This window comes from Girardinichthys multiradiatus, chromosome 11 (genome assembly GCF_021462225.1).
Source record: "Girardinichthys multiradiatus isolate DD_20200921_A chromosome 11, DD_fGirMul_XY1, whole genome shotgun sequence".
NCBI lineage: Eukaryota > Metazoa > Chordata > Actinopteri > Cyprinodontiformes > Goodeidae > Girardinichthys > Girardinichthys multiradiatus.
This window is the reverse complement of record NC_061804.1, coordinates 14,469,153-14,492,490: the sequence shown is the minus strand read 5'-3', so window position 1 is coordinate 14,492,490 and position 23,338 is coordinate 14,469,153. Positions and strand designations below refer to the sequence as shown.

The following is a 23,338-nucleotide window of genomic DNA, read 5'->3' as shown; positions in this document are numbered from 1 at the left end:
GAAATGTTTACACTGGGCAGACTTTAAATATAGAATATAAAAAATAGAAACTGGAAAACAAGAAAGACAAAGAAAGAAACAAACAAACAAAGAAAGAACATTTACATGATAGAGTATGGATTAAAGAAATAACCGTTATTTGTTACTTTATAATTAGAAAGATCTTTGTTAGAAAACAAACTGGTGAGATTTGCAAATCTGTGCTGTGCAAAGTGCTCCAAGGGCCACCAGGGGGCCCTAAACAATTACAAACATTGAGACTGGCTCTGGGGTTCACTGACTGAGCACTTGGGAAATATGATCATAAACTTTAATTTTGGCTTCTTTCTTTTACATTTTAAATGCTTTAAAAACATATATTTATCCCCAGCCCCATAAATCTTACTGTTTATTTTCAGCCTCCTTATCATTCTCACTTAAGAGCAATCATGTGCTGTGTGTAAATAAGAAGGTTTTCTGTGTGTGAGCTTTACTGGGGAATTTAAAGTTGATGTTGTTAATTTTGCTCGAGTTACTGGCTCCAAGTATGTCTGCATCTACTCTCGTCAACGTCTTTCACTCGACATGTAACAAAGGAGCCCACAACTCTAAGTGAATGGCCTGCAGCTGTCCACAGAGCCCTGTGGTGCAGAAATAACAGTTTAAAACCACTAACTTTCACAAAGAGTGGACAACACCCTGCTGCACTGGTGAGCATGGAGCAAAACCTCCACTCAGATCACAAGGTGACTTTGTGATTTAGTGAGGGAAACTACCCATCTTCACGTCATGGTAGTTGATTGTGGCTCCATGGGCTGGCTGACCACTGTCTGTGTTTATTATTGGAAACAGGAGCTTCTGTTTTGGATTTTTAGAGACAAATGAGCTTATTATTCTCACGACTTACCGATGGCTACAAGCCGGCGTGTGAGCTCAATGGCTCGAGGTATGTCACCCATTTGGTAAACAGAGTAGCTGAGGTAGTCCAGGATTTCTGCTTTGGTGACCACAGATTCCTCTCCATCGTCCAGCTGCTTCAGAGCCTGCTGAAACCACAGAACAGCATGGTAATAGTCTGCGTCGTTGTAGGCTGTCTTTCCCATGTCGAAGCAATCATCCACAGTCAGGACAGCGCTGGAGTGAACACCTGGGAAGGAATTCAAAACAGACTCAGCAACCACATCTATTGTCATTACACAATGTTATCATAAAAATATTCAATTCAATTCAATTCAGTTTTATTCATATAGCGCCAATTCACAACACATATTGTCTCAAGGCACTTAATTTAACAAATTAGATATTATTTAATTTGTTATAAAGAAATAAGTGGAGCAGGGGTTTGGTTCGCATTGCCGGCAATAAGTCGGACCTGTTCCCGGTGCATGTTGGACTCCGGCAGGGCTGCCCTTTGTCACCGGTCCTGTTCATATAACTATTATGGACAGGATTTCTAGGCGCAGCCAAGGGCCGGAGGGCGTCTGGTTTGGGGACCAGAGGATTTCGTCTCTTCTTTTTGCAGATGACGTGGTCCTGCTGGCCCCCTCTAGCCAAGACCTACAGCATGCACTGGGGCGGTTCGCAGCCGAGTGTGAAGAGGCTGGGATGAAGATCAGCTCCTCCAAGTCCGAGGCCATGGTTCTCGACCGGAAAAGAGTGGCTTGTCCTCTTCAGGTTGGAGGGGAGTTCCTGCCTCAAGTGGAGGAGTTTAAGTATCTCGGGATCTTGTTCACGAGTGAGGGAAGAATGGAGCGGGAGATCGACAGACGGATCAGTGCGGCTGCCACAGTAATGGGTCGCTGTGCCGGTCCGTTGTGGTGAAGAGAGAGCTGAGTCGGAAAGCAAAGCTCTCAATTTACCGATCGGTCTACGTTCCTACCCTCACCTATGGCCATGAACTTTGGGTCATGACCGAAAGAACGAGATCCCGGATAAAAGCGGCTGAAATGAGCTTCCTCTGTAGGGTGGCCGGGCACTCCCTAAGAGATAGGGTGAGGAGCTCGGCCATCCGGGAGGGGCTCGGAGTAGAGCCGCTGCTCCACCACATCGAGAGGAGCCAGTTGAGGTGGCTCGGGCATCTATACCGGATGCCTCCTGGACGCCTTTCTCGGGAGGTGTTCCAGGCACGTCCCACCTGGAGGAGGCCCAGGGGACGACCCAGGACACGCTGGAGGGACTATGTCTCTCGGCTGGCCTGGGAACGCCTTGGGCTCCCCCCGGAGGAGCTGGAGGAGGTGTCTGGAGAGAGGGACATCTGGGCGTCTCTGCTAAGTCTGCTGCCCCCGCGACCCGGTCCCGGATGAAGCGGAAGACGACGAGTACGAGTAAAATCAGAAGATCAATTGACTACATCTATAAAGACTGGACTTCATTACACACCTGTAGACTTATGAATGTATGTTATTCATAGAAACATCTAAGATCTCTGCACTGAGTATGAGAAATAATTTGAGTTTTCCTAAACTGTGGAAAAATCGACAAAGTACCTCTCTTTATTTGCTTAAAAAAGTGTTAACTGCAAGCGAGAAGGGAGAAAACAGGTCCACTAAAATATTATTCATTATTATTATAATTCAGTCCAAATGTTATTCATTACATTACTTTCATTCAATCAAGCACATAAAGCCTTTCCAAAACTATTTGATTCAGATGAACCAGAATTAATATTTTCAAGGTGAAGCCATACTTTGTCCATAGCATCTGAAGTTGTTACTTTGAACACTAGGGATTTTTTTATAGAGTATTTTCTGAGTAAGAATTACATTTTACATCTTTGTGTTTCAAGGCTTCGAGTCCTTAATTTGTCCTGCTGTTTTTTTTTTTGGTTATGTCATAGTTAAATGAGGTTTAAAAAATATTTTTAGAAAGAAAATCTATCAAATGCATTTTATTTACCCATACCTGTTTACATATAGCTCAGTCTCTCCTTCCCCTATTTCATCTACTTTAACCAGACTACTCTGCCTTCATGGTTTCTCCGAAGTGGTTTTATTTATAATTAATTAAAAGAATATATATATATTAGAAAAACATGACAATAAAAAAACATATATTTTGCTTTTAAATGGTTTTGTTGCTGTGTAAGGCATTGGTCTTCTGCATCTGCCTTGCAAAATTGTTCATCCCTCTAAACCTTTTCCACATTTCTTGTTACCATAACAAGCTTGAATTTATTTTATTGGGATTAATTGCAACACACAATAGTGCATAATTGAAAACAAAAAATAAATGGTATAAACAACTTTTGTTTTTTAAGTTAAAATCCAGTTCAGTCCCCTCTCGGAAGTCATATAGTTAATAAACAATGTCCACCTTTGTGTGATTTGTTCTCAGGTGTGCTGTGAAGGTCTCAGAGATTTGTCAGAGAACATTTGTGAACAAACAGGGAGGAGGTTGGGGAGAGGTCTAAAGCAAGGTTAGATTATAAAAAAACATCCCAAACATCTCAAAGACCAATCCATAATCTGAAAATATCAGGAATGCAAATCTCCTGACAGGACAACTATTAGTTATATACTTCACAAAACTGGTCTTTATAGAAGAGTGGCAATAAAAATGGAAGTTTTGAAAGAAGGCCACAGGGAAGTCTCATTTTCAGTTTGCTACAATCCATGTAGGGGACACAGCAAGCATGGAATAAGAGCCCCGTGGCAGATCAGATTGAAGTTAAACTTTTGGCCTACATGGAAACACCATTTGTGGTTGAAATGTGGTGGCAGCAATACGCTGGATGCCTTTCTTAAGCAGGTACAGGAAGACAAATGAAGGTTAATGGGAAGACGGATGAAGCTAAATAAAGGACAATCATGAAAGAAATCCTGCAACGAGTATTCTGTGTTCAATGCTCACTGTGTGTGTCTCTATGTATAGTGCAAAAAATATTATTAAACATTTAGTTATCCTTAAATTTAGTTCTACTATAAACTCTACAGTTACTTTAACATTTAACTCCAGCTCAACCTTAACCCAAGAGTAACGTTAAGTAGAGACTGACGAGATTAGGACAGCGAAAATAACCATCCTGCAAAGATGTACTTTAAATACATACATATACACATTTACACAATCATTGTCAACTCTCTGTTTACCTGGGAGTTTTCCTTTGGAGAACGCTTCTGAATCCAGCTGATATGTGTCCTGAAGACGCATCAAAGCTTTGGCAGCGCCTGTCTCATCCTCCGCATCAGGAAAGTACTGTCTGTGTATGGAGATGTTGCCGATGAAGCCTGTGAAAACACAGTGGCGGACTGACGATGACAACATTAGCAAAGGAAACATATTTTCATTGTTCTGTATACATACTATACAGAACCTGGTTGTTTGTTGACACTTAGGCATTTCTAAAATATTATTTTTTCCTCCAAACAGAAGTTAGAAATTACAATTTATTTTGTCAGTAAAGGCAGCATAACGAAAATAAATCATGATAATACAAAATTTGTTCATAAAAGCAACAGTTCTTCATGTTTGCCTCTTGCAGCCCCGGGTTTATGAAGCCAATATATGATGGTAGAGGTATGGTGTGACTCCCCCTGCTACATTAATTTTCCCAGTTGGCTTTTATGTTGCTTAGCTGTTTCATCTGTGGAGCAGTGATTTAATAACCAGAGCTACATATGAATCTGGATGAAGGAGACTGCCAAATGGGATGAATCATTTCTACCTCCTAGACATTTCTTTGACACATGCAGTACAGGTTAGAATGGTGAAACTATGGAAGCCAAAAAGTCAATTATTCATACATGAATGTTAAACTACGGTCTATGCAATCATGGGAAAGAAAGCTGACTTGACAATAGGGAAAAGCCACACATCATTGCTAAAGGAGGTGGCTGCTCACAGGGTCCTGTATCCAAGTAAATAAATGGAAAGTTGAGTGACTGGAAAAAGTGTGGTAGAATATGGTGTACAACCATTAAGAACAACCACAGCCTTGAGAGGATTGTGAAGCAAAGCTAATTGACAATTTGGGGATGATTAACAACACATGGAGCTGGTGTCAGTACAGTAACCGCACAGAGATGTTTCAAGGACAACATCAGTAGCGCCATACCTGGGCTACGAAGAAACAAACTGTTGCTCGGTGGTCAAAAGCTGTATTTTTAGATGAAGCCATTTTTTTATTCAATTCAGTTTATTTATATAGCGCCAATTCACAACACATGTCTCAAGGCACTTCACAACAGTCAGGTACATACATTCCAATTAATCCTAACCATTGAACAGTTCAGTCAGAGTTAGCTTTTTATTCAAATTGGATAAAAAAATTTTCTATCTAAGGAAACCCAGCAGATTGCATCCAGTCAGTGACTTGCAGCATTCCCTCCTCCCGGATGAGCATGTAGAGACAGTGGACAGTCACTGGTGTTGACTTTGCAGCAATCCCTCATACTGAGCATGCATGTAGCGACAGTGGAGAGGAAAAACTCCCTTTTAACAGGAAGAAACCTCCAGCAGAACCAGGCTCAGTGTGAGCGGCCATCTGACACGACCGTCTGGGGGTTTGAGAAAACAGAGCAGAGACACAAAGAGAACAAAGAAGCACTGATCCAGGAGTCCTTTCTATGGGATGGAAAAGTAAATGTTGTCTGCTTCACAGACCAAAACCGGGAGCTGGTTCCACAGGAGAGGAGCCTGATAACTAAAGGATCGGCCTCCCATTCTACTTCTAGAGACTCTAGGAACCACCAGTAAACCTGCAGTCTGAGAACGAAGTGCTCTGTTAGGAACATATGGAACAATCAGATCTCTGATGTATGAAGGAGCTAGATCATTAAGGACTTTATATGTGAGGAGGAGAATTTTAAATTCTATTCTAAATTTAACAGAGAGCCAATGAAGGGAAGCTAAAAGAGGAGAAATATGATCTCTTTTTTTAATTTTCATCAGAACTCTTGCTGCAGCATTGTGAATCAGCTGAAGGCTTTTAACTGTATTTTATGGACATCCTGATAGTAAAGAATTACAATAGTCCAGCCTTGAAGTAACAAATGCATGGACTAGTTTTTCAGCGTCACTCCTGAACAGGATATTTCTAATTTTGGCAATATTCTGGAGGTGAAAGAAGGAAATCCTAGAAACCTGTTTAATATGGGATTTAAATGACATGTCCTGGTCAAAAATAACACCAAGGTTTTTTACTTTATTACCGGAGGTCAATTTAATGCCATCCAGGTTAAGTGATTGACTAAGCAGTTTTTTTATTTGTTTTTATTTTTATTGCATTTGGAAATTAAGGTTTGAGAATCTGAAGGAAGAGTATGGAAGAACATAATCCAAGATGCTTGAGGTCCAGTGTGAAGTTTCCAAAGTCAGTGATGATTTGAGGAGCATTGCCATAAGCTGGTGTTGGTCCACTGTGCTGTATGAGCTCTAAAGCCAGCGCAGCTGTCAACCAGAAAATATTTAGAGCACTTTTATACTTCCTTCTGCTGAAAAGCATTTTGGAAACGGTAATCTAATTTTCCAGCAGCACTTGCTAACACTGACAAAAGTACCAATAAGTGCTTTAATGACAGAGTATTACTCTGTTGTATTGTCCAGAAAAGTGGCCTGACCTAGACCCCAGAGAAGTCAAGAAGGAACCAGAGCCAACAATGCAAACTGGGCTTCTTTAACACTTCAGCAGAGCCTCCACATCACTGATGCACTAATTCAAACTGAATTTGGGGTTTTCATTAGCTGTAAGCTATGATCATCCAAATGGGCAGAAATAAATGCCTAAAATACCTCACTGTGTGTGTCATGAATCTATGTATTAATTTTATGTTTAATTGAGTCTAGATACTGAAATAAATACATTTTCAGTTACATTCAAATGTATTGCACCTGTACTTAACTGCCTCTTTAGCTTCATCTTTAACTAAATTTTTCTGTCTGTATCACTTTAACTTAACGTGCTATACAAGCATTACATAGATACATCTGTTTTGCCAAAGACAAAACATGGATGACGGATAAATATAAAAGATCACACACAGAACTAAACGAAATTTGATTTTATGTTCCTAAGTAATTCCAAATACCATGTCTGCATCCGATGCCACATTAAACGTGTTACAAATCCCCGCAATTTAAACGCTCGACACCTCAGTAGGACTATAGTGCAGTAAAGTAAACCTGTGTTCAAGTTAATGGGTTCTTTGCATTATTGGCCAAGTAAAACAAATGCCTGGGTGAGTTTGCTGTATTCCAGTGAGTGATATAACTCAATTGGTGGTTTTGAATCTAGAACTAAACGAAATTTGGTACCAAGTTGCGACATCCCTAGGATTTGCATCCAGTCTTTTTGCTCTAATTGCCACATCCATAGATTCATTTTTAGGTTTGGGTTTAGGTCTAATCATCTACAGAAGAAGACTTGGTGTGGTTATTAACTGATTTACATGGAGGCACACAGACTTTACAGACTGCGTCATCGGTACTGGACACACTTCCTTACCATCCGAGGGATTCTGAAGCACCAGGGTCTCCAGTTCAGACCACTCTGTGTTGAGCCTTTTCATCAGTTTGTAGGCGTTCACTGGATGGGCCAGGTAGCCCTCAGGGTCCGAAGTGGAAACTTTTGTCAGAGCATCAAGTTTGCTTGCCCAACTGGTGAACAAAAAATACAAAAAGTGTCTACTTCTGCAAAAGCATCCGCAAACACTCCAAAAAAGATACATGCATTTAAATATTTTACTTATGCTCAATAATCTTAAAAGGGGCTAATTAGTGTGTACAAAAAAGAAAAGGTTGTGTCATTGTACAGAAACCATGATGCAATGCAAGTTACTGAAACGGGAAACCTAATTTCTTAACATGAGGAAGACTGATAGTGCAGAAAGAAGTTCACCACAATTTACATGGAGATGGTTTGGTGATGGTGCGTTAGTTTTTTGCTACACAAAGTGTTTTGCATGTAGGCCTAGAAGTTAAAGATTGGTCTGATCTGACCTGAGCAGCTTAGCCACATGTTCTCTGTGTGCCCTACAAGGCCTGTGGCAAACTCAAAATAAGACCTTTAACAGCATTCTTTTCTTCTTGTCCCTTTTCCAAACAAATACAGATTTTTGGAGGGGACTACTAATTGCTCTCCTGTCCAGAGAGTGTTCTACCTGAGCTGGATATATCTGCACCTCCTCCAGAGTTAACACTAGTCTCTTGGTGGCTTCTCTGATTAATGATCTCCTTATCTGACCTGTCAGTTTAGGTGGACAGTTATGTCTAGAGGTGTGTTTTAACTTCAGGGGCCTTTTCAGGAACCAAGATAATTTTCTGGGTCAGTTTTTCTCCCTCCTGGCTGTCCACTGCAGGAACCGGGGCCCAATCGGATCAAGGTGGGTAGAAATCTACCCGCAGTCTTCTTGCAAGTAGATGAGCTATTCGGTAAGGGGATGTAAATCTATGTAAACAGGTTATGGGGAAGTTCAGTTGCGGGAAAAAAAAGGTTCAGGAACCCATAGGTTTCCAGTTATAAGACACCCTCTCACAGCTCTTAATGAGCTTTCCACAACTGTATTCCTGACCCGTCTGCTGTGTTCCTTGGTCTTCTTGTTGCTGTTTGTTTATTAATGTTCTCTAACAAACTTCTGAGGCTTTCACAGAACAGCTGTAATTATACTGAGATTACAATACATTATTTACTAATAGGCAGGCTTCTTAATTGTAGTTGATTGCACTGGATTTCCTTAATTGATGTCAAAGTAAAGAGGACTGAAGATAAATCCAGAATAGGAATAACATGCATCACTTCCAATGACCTTTTGACAGCAGCCAGCTTGGACTCCTCAGCTCTGATATATTCTCTCAGAGACTGGACCAGCTCCTTTTCTGTGTAGAGTAGATCAGTCATTTGTCCTGCAGAATCAAACATGTATACATATTATTGGCAAGTCAACAATGTATTCAATGTGTTACAACAGATAAAGACCCCATCAAAACTCTTACTATAACTTTTATTAAAGTTACATAATAGCTGAACGTTTAAGAAAAATGACCTCTTTTCATTATTTTTTATGTATTTCTCCTTGTTTTTTAAGACTTTCTTTTTTGGTTAAATTGTATTGTCAGGCTGTGATTAAATATATCCTCAGTCACATACTGGGGAGCTGTGATAGGCCACAGTTATTTAGCAAACGACAGCTAAAATCTAATCCATAAACCGTTGAGGACTATAGAGTGCACATTTCAGGGAGGCATTCAGCTATGACTAATTTGCAAGGGCAGAAAGCACAGAAGGAAAAATGCAACCAAGTGCAAATGTAATGCATATTGTGCAATATCTGTTTTAGCTGACACTTTTTTTTAACACATAAACTAAGGTAGTTGCACACAAAAGCAGGGAAGTATACATGTTTTTTTTTCATTATAGGTTTAATAATTTATTTTACAATTACATCAAGAGATGACTTCATATGAAACTATACATTTATAAGTATTTCTTTTTTAAATATCAATAACTAAAACTTTTTAAAAACAAAAGATATATCATCCAGAATTGCTTTATCATTGCAGATAAAGCAACCAGCTATCCTGTTCTTAAATGAAGCAGACATATCACTTGTTTTTTGTTTTTGTTTTAGCGATCAAAGCCTATCTGTAGTCACTGTAATATTTTATCTTTAAGAATGGCTTTAATATTTTGTATTTATTCTTTAAAAGACGTAATCATGCAGAGACATAGTATAAATGTGTCTGTTTAAGTTTGCCCACAGATAACTGACCCGCGTCAAAAGCTTTCAGCTAGTTGGCTGAAGACGTCATGACCATTGATAGCCACAGTAGATAAAGGCAACACATAAGAAATTCCCATATTCAGAGATCTGCATGAATATATAAAGTCAGAGATTGTAAATAGTAGTAAGGTAAAGGAAGAATGTCTGTTTGTATGACGTACATAATAAATGACACACCTCAAATAATACGGGACTAATATGAGACCGTAGAATGAAATGACAAACACATCCATCGGTTATCACATATAGTGAACTTCTGCACATGTTGATTTACAATTTCAGCTCTTCTTTGGAGGAATGCCTATTAAAACAGCATTTGAAGTAATTAGATAAAGGGTACTGCAACACTGTTTCTAATTTTGCCAATTATGTTGGGGTATCAAAATACTGTAAAACTGTTATGTACTGTAGGTCAAAACCTGAGGGAATGAAGCGCATTTTGCGAAATAACTTCTGTCATTTCTTGACTTTTTTTTGTTAGTCATTGCTGATGCTCTCTCGATTTGTATAGTATGCATGTTTATTGGGTATAAAATTCATTGTGTTTATGTCATTGATGTTTGCTGTAATGTCATTGTCTCACTTTATTTATTTATGCTTTTCATATTTAATAATCACCTAACCACCATTATCTAAAAGGTCAGTGCTCTTTACCTGTTCTCTTGTGCCTCAAGAAGTTAAATAGCTTTTAGTTGAATTAATCAGAAGGTAGGTCGGGTTGCGGTCAGTTGGGGCCTCTGAAACCTTTCAGCATGCTGTGGTTAATGTATTGCCTAATACAGGTCCTTCTCAAAAAATTAGCATATTGTGATAAAGTTCATTATTTTCCATAATGTCATGATGAAAATTTAACATTCATATATTTTAGATTCATTGCACACTAACTGAAATATTTCAGGTCTTTTATTGTCTTAATACGGATGATTTTGGCATACAGCTCATGAAAACCCAAAATTCCTATCTCACAAAATTAGCATATCATTAAAAGGGTCTCTAAACGAGCTATGAACCTAATCATCTGAATCAACGAGTTAACTCTAAACACCTGCAAAAGATTCCTGAGGCCTTTAAAACTCCCAGCCTGGTTCATCACTCAAAACCCCAATCATGGGTAAGACTGCCGACCTGACTGCTGTCCAGAAGGCCCCTATTGACACCCTCAAGCAAGAGGGTAAGACACAGAAAGACATTTCTGAACGAATAGGCTGTTCCCAGAGTGCTGTATCAAGGCACCTCAGTGGGAAGTCTGTGGGAAGGAAAAAAAAGTGTGGCAGAAAACGCTGCACAACGAGAAGAGGTGACCGGACCCTGAGGAAGATTGTGGAGAAGGGCCGATTCCAGACCTTGGGGGACCTGCAGAAGCAGTGGACTGAGTCTGGAGTAGAAACATCCAGAGCCACCGTGCACAGGCGTGAGCAGGAAATGGGCTACAGGTGCCGCATTCCTCAGACCTGGGCTACAGAGAAGCAGCACTGGACTGTTGCTCAGTGGTCCAAAGTACTTTTTTTGGATGAAAGCAAATTCTGCATGTCATTCGGAAATCAAGGTCCAGAGTCTGGAGGAAGACTGGGGAGAAGGAAATGCCAAATGCCAGAAGTCCAGTGTCAAGTACCCACAGTCAGTGATGGTCTGGGGTGCCGTGTCAGCTGCTGGTGTTGGTCCACTGTGTTTTATCAAGGGCAGGGTCAATGCAGCTAGCTATCAGGAGATTTTGGAGCACTTCATGCTTCCATCTGCTGAAAAGCTTTATGGAGATGAAGATTTCATTTTTCAGCACGACCTGGCACCTGCTCACAGTGCCAAAACCACTGGTAAATGGTTTACTGACCATGGTATCACTGTGCTCAATTGGCCTGCCAACTCTCCTGACCTGAACCCCATAGAGAATCTGTGGGATATTGTGAAGAGAACGTTGAGAGACTCAAGACCCAACACTCTGGATGAGCTAAAGGCCGCTATCGAAGCATCCTGGGCCTCCATAAGACCTCAGCAGTGCCACAGGCTGATTGCCTCCATGCCACGCCGCATTGAAGCAGTCATTTCTGCCAAAGGATTCCCGACCAAGTATTGAGTGCATAACTGTACATGATTATTTGAAGGTTGACGTTTTTTGTATTAAAAACACTTTTCTTTTATTGGTTGGATGAAATATGCTAATTTTGTGAGATAGGAATTTTGGGTTTTCATGAGCTGTATGCCACAATCATCCGTATTAAGACAATAAAATACCTGAAATATTTCAGTTAGTGTGCAATGAATCTAAAATATATGAATATTACATTTCCATCATTACATTATAGAAAATAATGAACTTTATCACAATATGCTAATTTTTTGAGAAGGACCTGTATGAGGCAATTTAGGTAATATTATATTAGGGTCATTGCTGTTGGATCTAAGTAGTACTTAGAGCAGTAGTGTGACAGGAATATAAAGTTATTCTACCTGCTATATCGTCCAACAAAAGTATTATAGATAATATGAAGAAATTTTGGGAAAATCTGGGGAATATTGATTTTTTTTTGTAAGTATGCTGATTTTCTAAAGCAAAGCGTTTTTATTAATCAAATACATAACTGTTTGTTAAACAAATATTTTTTTAAAGGGGTTTTTTACAAAATTCTAACTATGATGTTACTTCTAAAACAAAGTAAAAAGAGTATGACAGGACATTTGCAAGCAAAGCAAGCTAAAAAGATTAAATACTAAAAATAAATAAGAATGGGCTGCACGGTGGTGCAGTTGGTAGCACTGTTGCCTTGCAGCAAGAAGGTCCTGGGTTCGATTCCCAGCCTGGGGTCCTTCTGCATGGAGTTTGCATGTTCTCCCTGTGCATGCGTGGGTTCTCACTGGGTACTCTGGCTTCCTCCCACAGTCCAAAGACATGCCTGTTAGGTTAATTGGTCTCTCTAAATTGCCCTTAGGTGTATGAATGAGTGTGTTCATGGTTGTTTGTGTGTTGCCCTGCGATGGACTGGCAACCTGTCCAGGGTGTACCCTGCCTCTCGCCCATAGACTGCTGGAGATAGGCACCAGCTCCCCCGCAACCCACTATGGAATAAGCGGTAGAAAATGACTAACTGACTGACTGACTGACTGAATAAATAATAATACTTAGAATTTCCAAACAAAGAAATAAGATGATTTTAACCTACCAATGGAGGTAAAGATATCCCCGTGTGTAGAGCAGCAGCAGCACCAGAGCCAAATCCACGAGATCCAAAACCATGAGTTCCTCATTTTGTCCTGTTCCGCAACCTTTAATAACAGAAACATATTTTAATTTAAAACAGACTGATTAATAACAGAATATTGTGGAAGATAATTGGGAGATTTTAGTATTTGTAACATTTGACATATATATTATTTTAAATCTTCAAAAAGACTTATGTTATGAACACTGTACTTGTAGCCATCTGTCTGATAAGGTTTCCATCGGGGATGTCCCAATCAAGATTTTATGTTCCTAAGTAATTGCAGATACCATGTCTGCATCCGATGCCACATTAAAAGTGTTAAAAATCCCCCCCCCCAATTTAAACGCTCGACACCTCAGTAGGACTACAGTGCAGTAAACCTGTGTTCAAGTTAATGGGTTCTTTGCATTATTGGCCAGGTAAAACAAATGCCTGGGTGAGTTTGCTTTATTAAGGTGAGTGATATAACTTAATTGGTGGTTTTGAATCTATTCAAATCTACTGAGCTCCATTCAAATCCTCTCAAGAAATACCTAAATGGCAAATGTTTAAAGTGGCAAATGAACTGTTCTCCTTATGGATTTGAAAATGGTTCTGTACCGCAGCAGCTGTAAAGTCATAAACAGACCACCAAAACATGTCGAAGGTTGAGTGTACTTCTGGACTCTGATTCAAAACGCCTTGATTAAGACCTCCGATTCTTGGATCCTTTAGATTGAGTTGGGTTATCTCTGTCAATTACCTTTCTTTTCAAATTAAATATATAAACTTGCAGTGGTGTACACAAGGATATTGTGTTTCTGTACTAAGTGCTGTGTTTAACAGTTTTTATTTCTTTTCCTCAGCAGCAGTTCTGTCCACTTCTCAAAAAAACCAACAGAAAACAAAAATATTTCCAAGTAAAAACATGTTTCATCTAAAAGAGAACATGAGACATGTTACTAACTTTTCTCATTTCTCTGCTCACCTGGACCATGCACATAAAGGTCAGAGGAAGTTTGTTTTACTTGTTCCTTGCTTTAATATGGCCACCAGATGGCTGCTGATGTTCATGACAAAATCCATACTTTACAAAAAAAATGGTCATAAAAAGGCCCAACCTCATTCCAACTTCCACGTCTGAAATAAGAACGAAAATAAATACCAGGAAACCTAAACCAAGCAAAATGTTGAGTTTCATTACAAACAGTTGTGAAAAAGCTATTGCTCTGTGTGTATTAAATGTTTTTATTGGACGCCTGAATGATTTTATCTGGACTAAAAAGGAACATGATCTGTGCTAGCTCTTTGTTCATAGACAAGAACACGGGAATTTTCTTCGTGAAAGTGACTTTTTTCACTTTCTCCTCAGCACTGTTCTTAGTGATGACTGCTTCAACCATGCAAATATGCTCACATCCACACTGGCAAACGCAAGCACAGTCACACACATACTTCTCCCTGCACAACTCTATCATCAACAGTTTCGGACAAAAACAAAAACAAGCAGAATAAGGTTGATACTTTGATTTAAGATGCACTCTAGTTAAAAACGAAGCAGTTTCACAAACAATTCACCTGCTACGAAAATATGATGTAACTATAAATTGCAGCTAGATTGTTGTAAGTTAATGTTTAAAGCACATGATTTTCCAACAGAGGCAAAGATTTCTGAAAAGAAATAACACATATAATGTACTTTCTGAAATTAAATTCCAGTGCTCCCACTTCTTGCAGGTCTGCCAATGATATTATCAGTTCTTTAGTTAAATGTAACATATTTTCATCTACTTTCAATAGATAAAAAAATGCATTAGACATAAAAAAAAACAGTGGAAGTAAATAAAACTGTCTTTCCTAGATTTAAATGAAAGTAAATATAAATCTTTATTATGCTGGTTCAGGGAAAGAGTTTATTATTGCCAGTTTTATTTTTAATGTCTCTATAATTATAGTTATTACAATGGAATGTGCCACAGTGGGTGTGAGCAACTCCCTGCAAAATATAAAACAGAAAAGCAAAGTAAAACCTCCAGATCTAGGCCATTTGTTTAAATCATTTTTTTTTTCAGTGAATGTCACACCTCCTGAACTTTTTTAACATAAAAAACTGCATATCTGTTGTGAATCAAGTTTAAATTTAATCTTATTTCATTTCTAAAACTGTCTGCTTTGCCAAATTTATCTACAGTGTGCAACAGCGCAATAAATAAAGCTAAAGTAAAGAAATATCATTAGTACCACTGACAGAATTTTCCCAATTAGTCTGGTGCTGAAGACATTAAGGATGCAGGGTACTTACAATTTCATCTTAAAAACTGGAACATCAGAGGAAAATCAGTGTTATGAAGTTGCATTTTACATGCTAATGTAATGTTTAGCCAGTTATACAGAGTCTCACGGCAGCAGAGGATCACACCGGACACAAATGAGATCGTGCAAAATGCTAAAGGTCACAGAGAGATGGAAGCACACTTGTAGCAACTGATATCGCTATCACAATAGTTGCCAATATTATTGGCATCACAAGATTGTTTAATATTGCGCAGCCCTAATTACAGCTAATGAAGTTCATAATTCTGTTTAGCAAAAACTTTGAATATAACATAAGACACAAAAACTGAACTTTTATACAGAAATTTCAGCCAACTGAAAACTATGTCCATGTACTGTATAGTATATGAACTCAACACTCATACATGCTGTAAACACATTACTGCAGTTCACACATCTATATTACACTGACTGATGTGCTCTAATACCACTCAATAGTAAATAACAGCAGAGTTGTTAAACTGATGGGTTTTTTTTTTTTACTGTTTTCACCATGGATTGTGCTTGGTAGGCTCTCGTCTCTGTTAAATGTATTTTAAAACTGACTGGTTTACCTAAATAGCCCTGGCCCAGATCATAATTACCACAGTCCTAAACTAGAAAAGAAGTGACCAAATCCCCCAGATTACAGCCAGGATTGATTACTCGCCTGTTGCTGCACGCACCCATTTCACATTCCTGAAGCAAAATCCCATTCCAGATATTTCTGGGTTCTATCTCCTGCCTGACATTTCTGTAAAGTACTAGAAATAGCAAGAGGGAGTGGAGAAGATATGAGAAACGGACAACGTTGACCGTATTTTCAACCAGTTTCAACCTGAAGAACAAATGTTTACTCCAACAGTTAAACGTTCTAACATCTGTAGCAAACGCAGAAAGAAGAACATGACCGGTCTGTGCAACAGCTGTCTTCTCTCCACTTTATGGGCAGCTGGAAATAATATCATAGTATAAAACTTGTATTTAGTGTCTACCAGATAAAGATCAAAACTTTGGTCAAATACTGGGTTTCTAAGTACATCAAACAGATCTAATGTCGCATTCTGATAAGTCATAGAAGATCAACAGGAAAGAAAAAGCCCTTATTAAATAATAAAAAAAAGGATAGTGTGTTTAACCCCCCGACACCATGCAAACTTCTGCTTCAACTTTCTGTCATTTTAGGAACTATATTTTCTTCAAAATGAGTACACCAAATGATAGGAGCTGATAAAGAAGATGACCAGAGTAACATTTTTCTATGTGTAGCTAATGGTGATTAATATGGGAATATAAAAAGAGAAAAACAAGCCCGTTTCCTACTTTGTAAGACTGACATAAGGTGATCAAACAAAATTTTGAAACACTTTGAAAGTTTAGCCATACTTTGCATGATCTCTGTTGAATATTTACCACTGAAGACAAGATTTACATATTCTAAGAAGTCTTTAATCTTCCCAGAGAGAAATTATGCTGCCAGAGAGCAAATGTTAATGCTAAGCAGCTTCTCTCCTGACTGATGGTAATCAGTACACCAGACTGGCATGTACTCTACTCTGGTATGCAGACACACTTCTAAACATGTGGGAGAGAGGTGTACTGTATGCACTTATATCACCACAGCAGACAGAGAAGGTACACGGTTATACTGTAAACATGATGAGACTGTTGTTCTGTAACGACTAAACTCACTGCAAGAACAGAACACCGTTTCAGATTTAAACCTTTCTCAGATCTTCATTTTAACTTTGAATCTGAAAGACAATCCTCTGGAATTTAGACTATAAATTTTGTCGATTATTTTGCCCCTTTCCGGTTTCTTACTTTGTAGTTTTAGTAATTTCATACCAGACTGCATGGGGGAAACAAAACAAAACAAAAAGTACAAAAGGGATTTTAGATTTCTTCCCCTTGTTGACGCCAAAAAAAAACAAACACTTGAGCTGGCAAAAACATATTGTGCAATGCTATTGCAACTTGACTAATCACTAACCTTATGTCAAAAAACGAACTACTTTCAACCATCGAATTACCTCTTCATGTGTACAGCTTTTCATCTTCACCTTTCAACCACATTCACATATTGTTCTTCACAGACTGGTAAGGTTTTGAAAAAAAAGACAGTGTATGTACTTGACTGTTGTGAAGCGCCTTGAGACAACATGTGTGGTGAATTGGCGCTATATAAATAAAACTGAATTGAATTGAAAACTGAATTAACTATTCAGCTCCATAAAGAATCTTTAGAAAATAATAAATATTTTGAATCAAATTACATGTAAAATCCGGTTATTATTATTTTTTAATTAAATTCATGAAAATATTAACGAGAAAAAATGAAATGAACAAATGGTTTAGGTGAAGGGGTTTTAAATGATTTGTTTATGGGTATGAAACACAAGAAGAAAGGGACAACATGTGGTGTATGAACTGGCGAAGGTGTTAACTGCCCAGTAGTACCTATTCAATATACATGATAAATAACAAAAAATAAAATAAAAGCTCAGTCACAATTTTGGGAAATTCAATAAATCTCCATAAAAAAAGCAACTGCTGTGACTTTCACTTCCACTAAACTATGCTTAAGAGTTGCATGAACATCCCCCTGTTGTTAGGTAATCTTGCAATGAGCCTTCCAGAAACACTAGACTTGACCTATTTTCCTACTCTGAGAGAAGGGAAGTGAACATTTCCTGACCATCAGACACCATAAGGGAAGAAAAAAAAATTAATGTGGATTAGATCATCGGCTGTAGTTTGAGAATAAATATCATCCAGACTGCAATGAGGTCACAAACCAGTAACCCAAAATCAAACTGGCAGTGTTGCACATCTTTTCATCTCGTAACAGTTTACAGAGTGTGATGGAAAATATTAAGCTGCAGACTAGGACCATATTTTAACGTACACATTTAAGCACCAAACTGGATAAGAGCAGAGCAATGTTGCCGTAAACAAGATGCTGTAATGAATATGAATCAGGCGGGAAAGCATCAGATGCTGTGCTTCAATATTTTAAGGCTATCAGGATTTTATTATGGTTATATTATTCTAGCCTACATGCTGTATTTCTAAATTCATCCTTCTATGAGTGTGCGTGTCATCTCTCTTCAAGTCTAATCCCTGCTGACAGATTCATGCCATCTTTCTATTTGTTGCCTCCCCTTTTTGTGTGCTCCAGTGGTTGCCACGGCCCATTACAATCATTGTAGTTGGCTGCAGAAAAAAGGAAACATCATTGTAGGGCATCACTTACCTGTTGAACATACATCCTTTTAGACTGAAACTGGGCTCTAAGTGGCAGTACAAGCCATGGACTAAAAGTGAACAAAGCCCTTGGCTTTTCCTATAAAGCTTCTAACCCTCTGCTTTACAACACTGTGTTTAGACAGAGGCAATTTGATTCATGACTCAGGGATTTGTCAACTAATATTTTAAGAATAGAAGTTTTTTTTTTTTTCTAGAAGCGAACATTTCCTGGTTAGAAGTTTGACAATTTTACTGACTTGCTGGATTATTGTACTGAGATGTTATATTTAACTAAATTCACATTAAAGACATTTAATATAAAAGGGAAAACAGTTGTATTTATAACCATCTTCATTCAACATTTCTGACTACTCAGCTGACTGTGCTAAGGACACTTTCTGAATGACTGCTCTAATCAATTATGATTTGTCTATTTTCACATTATGGAAAAAATGGCTTCCTCATCCCAAGTAACTGGCAGTACATTAAATGTCTCTTACATATCATCGCTACTTGGTACCCTATTTGACTATTAACTTGTAAAAAGACTGATGTAACCCACATGACATAGGCTACCCAACAGCAACAACCTTTTGTTTATTTCCCCTCCTTGTGAAGGGTGACAATAACTGTCTGCTAGACAATTAAGTCAGCATTGTGCCCTCTAATTGTGTGTTTTAACATGGGCACAGTTTAACATTTCTGTATTAAAAATCGTTTCTTCGAGGCACTGCTGCTGTAGGACAACAGCACAGTCAAACTAGGTATGTCAGAAAAAGGTTCTAAGCAGCTTCAAATCAAATTACATAATCTAAATAAGAGTGGTAGAGTATTTTTTTTTAAATGTACAGTAAATTGTTCTGATATATCAGTTTAGCTGATTATTTGTATTGTATTGTTCTTTAAAGTACCTCGAAAGATGTTGTTGTTGGTGCCCCCATCCCCTCCTCCTCCTCCTCCCAAAACATCCTGGAGGCGCCCCTGGAGGCGTCCCTGCTTTCCACTGGCCGTTTAAAGAACCGCTGCAATCAGTCGCCAACTGTCTTATTGACATGTATGAATAACATGGATGTTTGGTTCGTTTAATTGTTACAATTTCCCGGAGCATGTCTGACTCGTTAAAAACTCTTCCTCATCTTCTCATCACCTGGGTCCCAGTGGACCCGATGACGTCAGGCCCGTTCAGTTGCTTCTAGAAAAATCTTAAAATTCAACTCTCGTTCAGCAAGTCCCCCGTGTTGTTTGCATGTGCGCGCATTTAATGTACTAATTTATTGTTGTTGTTTTGTTTTTTTTTTTACTTCAGAACATGTGTGTGTGTGTGTGTATGTGTGACAAACAGTGTAAAACAGCCCTCCTCTGTGTAACAGAAACTTTTTTAAAGTTCCCCCCTTATCCGCTGTGAAACATTGTAACGCTGTTTCGCTGTGTCGTTTTAAGACATAACACACACGTCCAAGGTTAACACATAGCACACTACATTATTAAAAAGTTTTTTGAACCACACAACGTTTTTTGATCTGAAATGTTCAGAAACAACCCGAAACATCGCTTGTGGGACTCCAAGAACAACCATCACCAGCATGTTCAAGAGGCAGGAGGAGCTCAGCGACTCAGAAATGATGTAAAGACACGCGTCTATGACAGCGAAATACCTCGTAATGTCGGCTTACCTTCTGTGCACCTCTCTGGCGTCTTTAAAAGAACACTGTCACGCTTTCTGGCGTGCACAAAAATCCACTTGGCACCTCCAGGGGTTATGAATAGTGCAGCGGGGAGGGTTTGGAACCGCTGCCACGTACAGAACAGACTGGAGGGCTTACCTTAAGTACAGGAAGAGATGCGCAGAGACATTCAGGTACACCTCGTAAATTACAAACTGTAAAATTGAGGTTCAAATTAGCAAAGACAAAAGCTGATTTTTTATTTTTATTTTTTATTAAAATTGAGATTCAGAACAAAGTCAGGGGATTTTTCTGGTATCAGTTAAATTGAAATAAAACGTGTTAAACACAACACAGATGATGTCATACCACAATATTACATACGTGTTGACGTTTTTAAAAGTAAATAAAAACATCCTTTTAGCCTAGTTTTTACCCCAATTTCAGCAAATCTCCCTTGTTTTATTGATCTGTGAAACTTTTAGTAAGTTTTACCTTTATTTGGTTCTATCGCATGCTTAATCTGATCTCTTTAATATTAATTTAGTTTTTATGTAGATATAAGCCACAGTTTTAGATGTCATCAAAAATGAAATGCAAGTTTGTGTTTATCTCTGTTTATCTGTCTTATAATTAAAATATATGTTCTGTGTACCACGTTTTACGTCATTTTATTGTAGCTGCATTATTATTATTATTAGTAGTAGTAGTAGTAGTATTATTTTTACCTACTTCTTCAACACGTTATGTTTTTCCCGAGTTATTCAGTTCACTTCAGTTTGGTTGTTTTTATTTAGCTGTGAAGGGCCAGTTCATCAAAAACCACCAAAAGGCACTTTACAAACCTTACGAACAGATCCAGTTTATCCTCACTATATGCTCTTTTATTCCCTAAAATAGCCTATAAAAAGGTTTCTGGTGCTTTCTAAAGACAAGGTTTATTTGCTATTTATTACAGTTCATCTTTTATGTTCGTTACGGTAATGTAATCCATGCAAGCCGTCACGTTTGCAGTTTGGATTCTGGTTTCCATGTCTTGTTTTTGAGTGGACTGAGCGCCAGATGGAGAAAATTGAAGGTCTTTAATTATGAGCTGTTCTTTAAGGTCCTATCTCATTTTTGCTGTGCTATCTAAATATCTATAATCTGCATTCTGTGCAAGTGGAACCAACAAGACACAAGACCACCACGAATAAAGATTTGATATAAAAGACCTATATTTTAAAGTAGTACAAATACAAGGCGATAAATAACTTTGCTTTGGTAAAGCATTATTGTGACTCAGAGGAGGCTGAGGATATCTTCTGGAGGAGTTTATCTGTAATTACATAAGAGCAAAACAGTTTTCATAATTAATGTGTTCACAGTTTTAACTTTAGACTTATTTTTATAGTGAATATGCTTATGGTATTCAATATACTTTCAGTTCAGATCCATACTGAACTGATAGCATATTGAATAACAATATGAATACAGATTTGGACATTTTCGATATATTTAGCTATATTTTGACTGTGCCTTAATAGTGAAGATCTCTGGTATTGAAACAGATTCATTACACACATCCATGATGCTGAAAAGGCCGTTTTAGTTGGACCAACATGTGTCAGGATAGAGTTTAACCAGCAGGTGTCCCTGTTGCTTCATTTTTGTTTTGCGAGCGTCCCCACGCAAAAGTATTGCGTGTGGACGTGTAACCCAGCTGCACTTTTGTTTGTGTTTTGTTTTGTTTATATGTCTGTGTGGTATGAGGGTTTACTGTCATACTAGTATTGTTTCGGTTTTGTAGGTAGTGTCCCTTTAAGGGTTAAGCGCGACGTCACTTTACGGCAGCTTTTACGACTGCTGTTCCCAAGGGAACCCGCGGACTTTACATTATCAGAACTGTTGCGGAGCTGAAACGTGTGTGTTTCTGTTCACATTCTGCACTGCACCTGATTTTTATGCCTGCTAATATGCTTTCCTGCTAGCCGGGAAGACGGCTGAGGTTTACCTGTGGATGCGAAGGACAGAGACGTTGAGCCTTTTCTTGCATCTGTGGAGGAGTGCATCTGCCATCATCGTTCCTGGTGGTCGTTTCCAGCTAGGACAACCCTGATCATCTTATTTTGTTTCGTATGCAGCTCTGTATAAACAATTTTTTTGCTGGCCAGCGTTATTTTTTTTACTAAAGACAATATATTATTTGTCCTGCACGGTTAGTGTTTCAAAGTGCTAGAGTGAATTATTATTATTTTTTTGTACTGGAAAAGTTTTATGTTGAAGGTATGATGAAGTTGGATGTGTTTCAATTCAGAGCTTTTGTAATAAACAGAATTGGTTGATAGTAAACTGCTATCTGAACCCGAGTAAATTCTATTCAATGGTTACAACCAGAGTAGTAGAAAAATTGGCGCCCGAACAGGGACTTGAAAGGCATCCAACTCATCTCTAATATAGAGGAATTCACAAATTAAAGTCTAATAATTTAACAATTTAACATTATGCTTTCTAAATGAACTCAAATGTTAAATTGTTAAATTTAACAATTTAACATTTGAGTTCATTTAGAAAGCATAATGGAGTTCTGCGAAATGTATGATTTCGACCCAGAGTGCACTGTAATGCTTAAGGGTGTTCCAGCTACAACTAAACTGGATGATGTAAAAAGGACTTTTTCAGTACTTGATGACATTGTTAAAGTGCACTTTATAAATAGTCTTCCCGATACCCTCCTAAGTCAGTTTAGTGAGGGTATTACTCCAATGTTGTTGGTTTGTGAGCACTCAGTTGATGATGCATATTAGGAGGTTATACAGATAGAAGATTATTGCTCCCCTATGTCGGAAAATGCGTCACTCTGTGAAGATGTAATGCCCCTTGCTCGTGTTATTGGAGACATAACAGTCAATTTTAAGGAGCAAATGCATGAGCTGGCCCTGGCATACAACATGGACCCTGCTACTTTAAGTCAAGTAGCCGCAAGTCGTATTTGTGGGAAAAACGATGAGAAAAGCCCCATAACCTCAACCCCAGCAGCTGCACTTAAAACCCAGCCTGTTATACATTCAAGACCAGCGATCTCCGGTGATGCAAACCATGCGTCCAGTTGTATACAGGCAGCCAATGAGACTGTGTTAATCAATCCTCTGCCTGCTGATGTCCAGAAAATCGTAGTGGAACATATTGTAAAACATAACTCACCAGCGCACCAGCCTCCTACGAGAGAGATACGCTTATTTTCTGGCAACTCTCCAAAACC

At 38.5% G+C, this 23,338-nt stretch overlaps 1 protein-coding gene across 2 annotated transcripts in view; it reads right to left on the bottom strand.

Annotated features, from left to right (window-relative positions):
- p4ha2 (procollagen-proline, 2-oxoglutarate 4-dioxygenase (proline 4-hydroxylase), alpha polypeptide 2) overlaps window positions 1-20,260 on the bottom strand; it is a 42,652-nt gene extending 22,392 nt beyond the window's left edge. Inside the window, exons 1-6 of one of the 2 annotated variants that reach the window (XM_047379433.1) lie at window positions 20,107-20,260; window positions 12,851-12,953; window positions 8,721-8,817; window positions 7,421-7,572; window positions 4,068-4,205; window positions 887-1,126 (exon numbers count right to left, since the gene is read on the bottom strand). In XM_047379433.1, the coding sequence (XP_047235389.1) occupies window positions 887-1,126; window positions 4,068-4,205; window positions 7,421-7,572; window positions 8,721-8,817; window positions 12,851-12,935 (712 nt within the window). In that variant the 5' untranslated portion in view covers window positions 12,936-12,953; window positions 20,107-20,260. The remainder of the gene's footprint in view (window positions 1-886; window positions 1,127-4,067; window positions 4,206-7,420; window positions 7,573-8,720; window positions 8,818-12,850; window positions 12,954-20,106) is intronic. The other variant, XM_047379434.1, reaches the window with a different exon arrangement.
- Window positions 20,261-23,338: the final 3,078 nt, after the last annotated feature.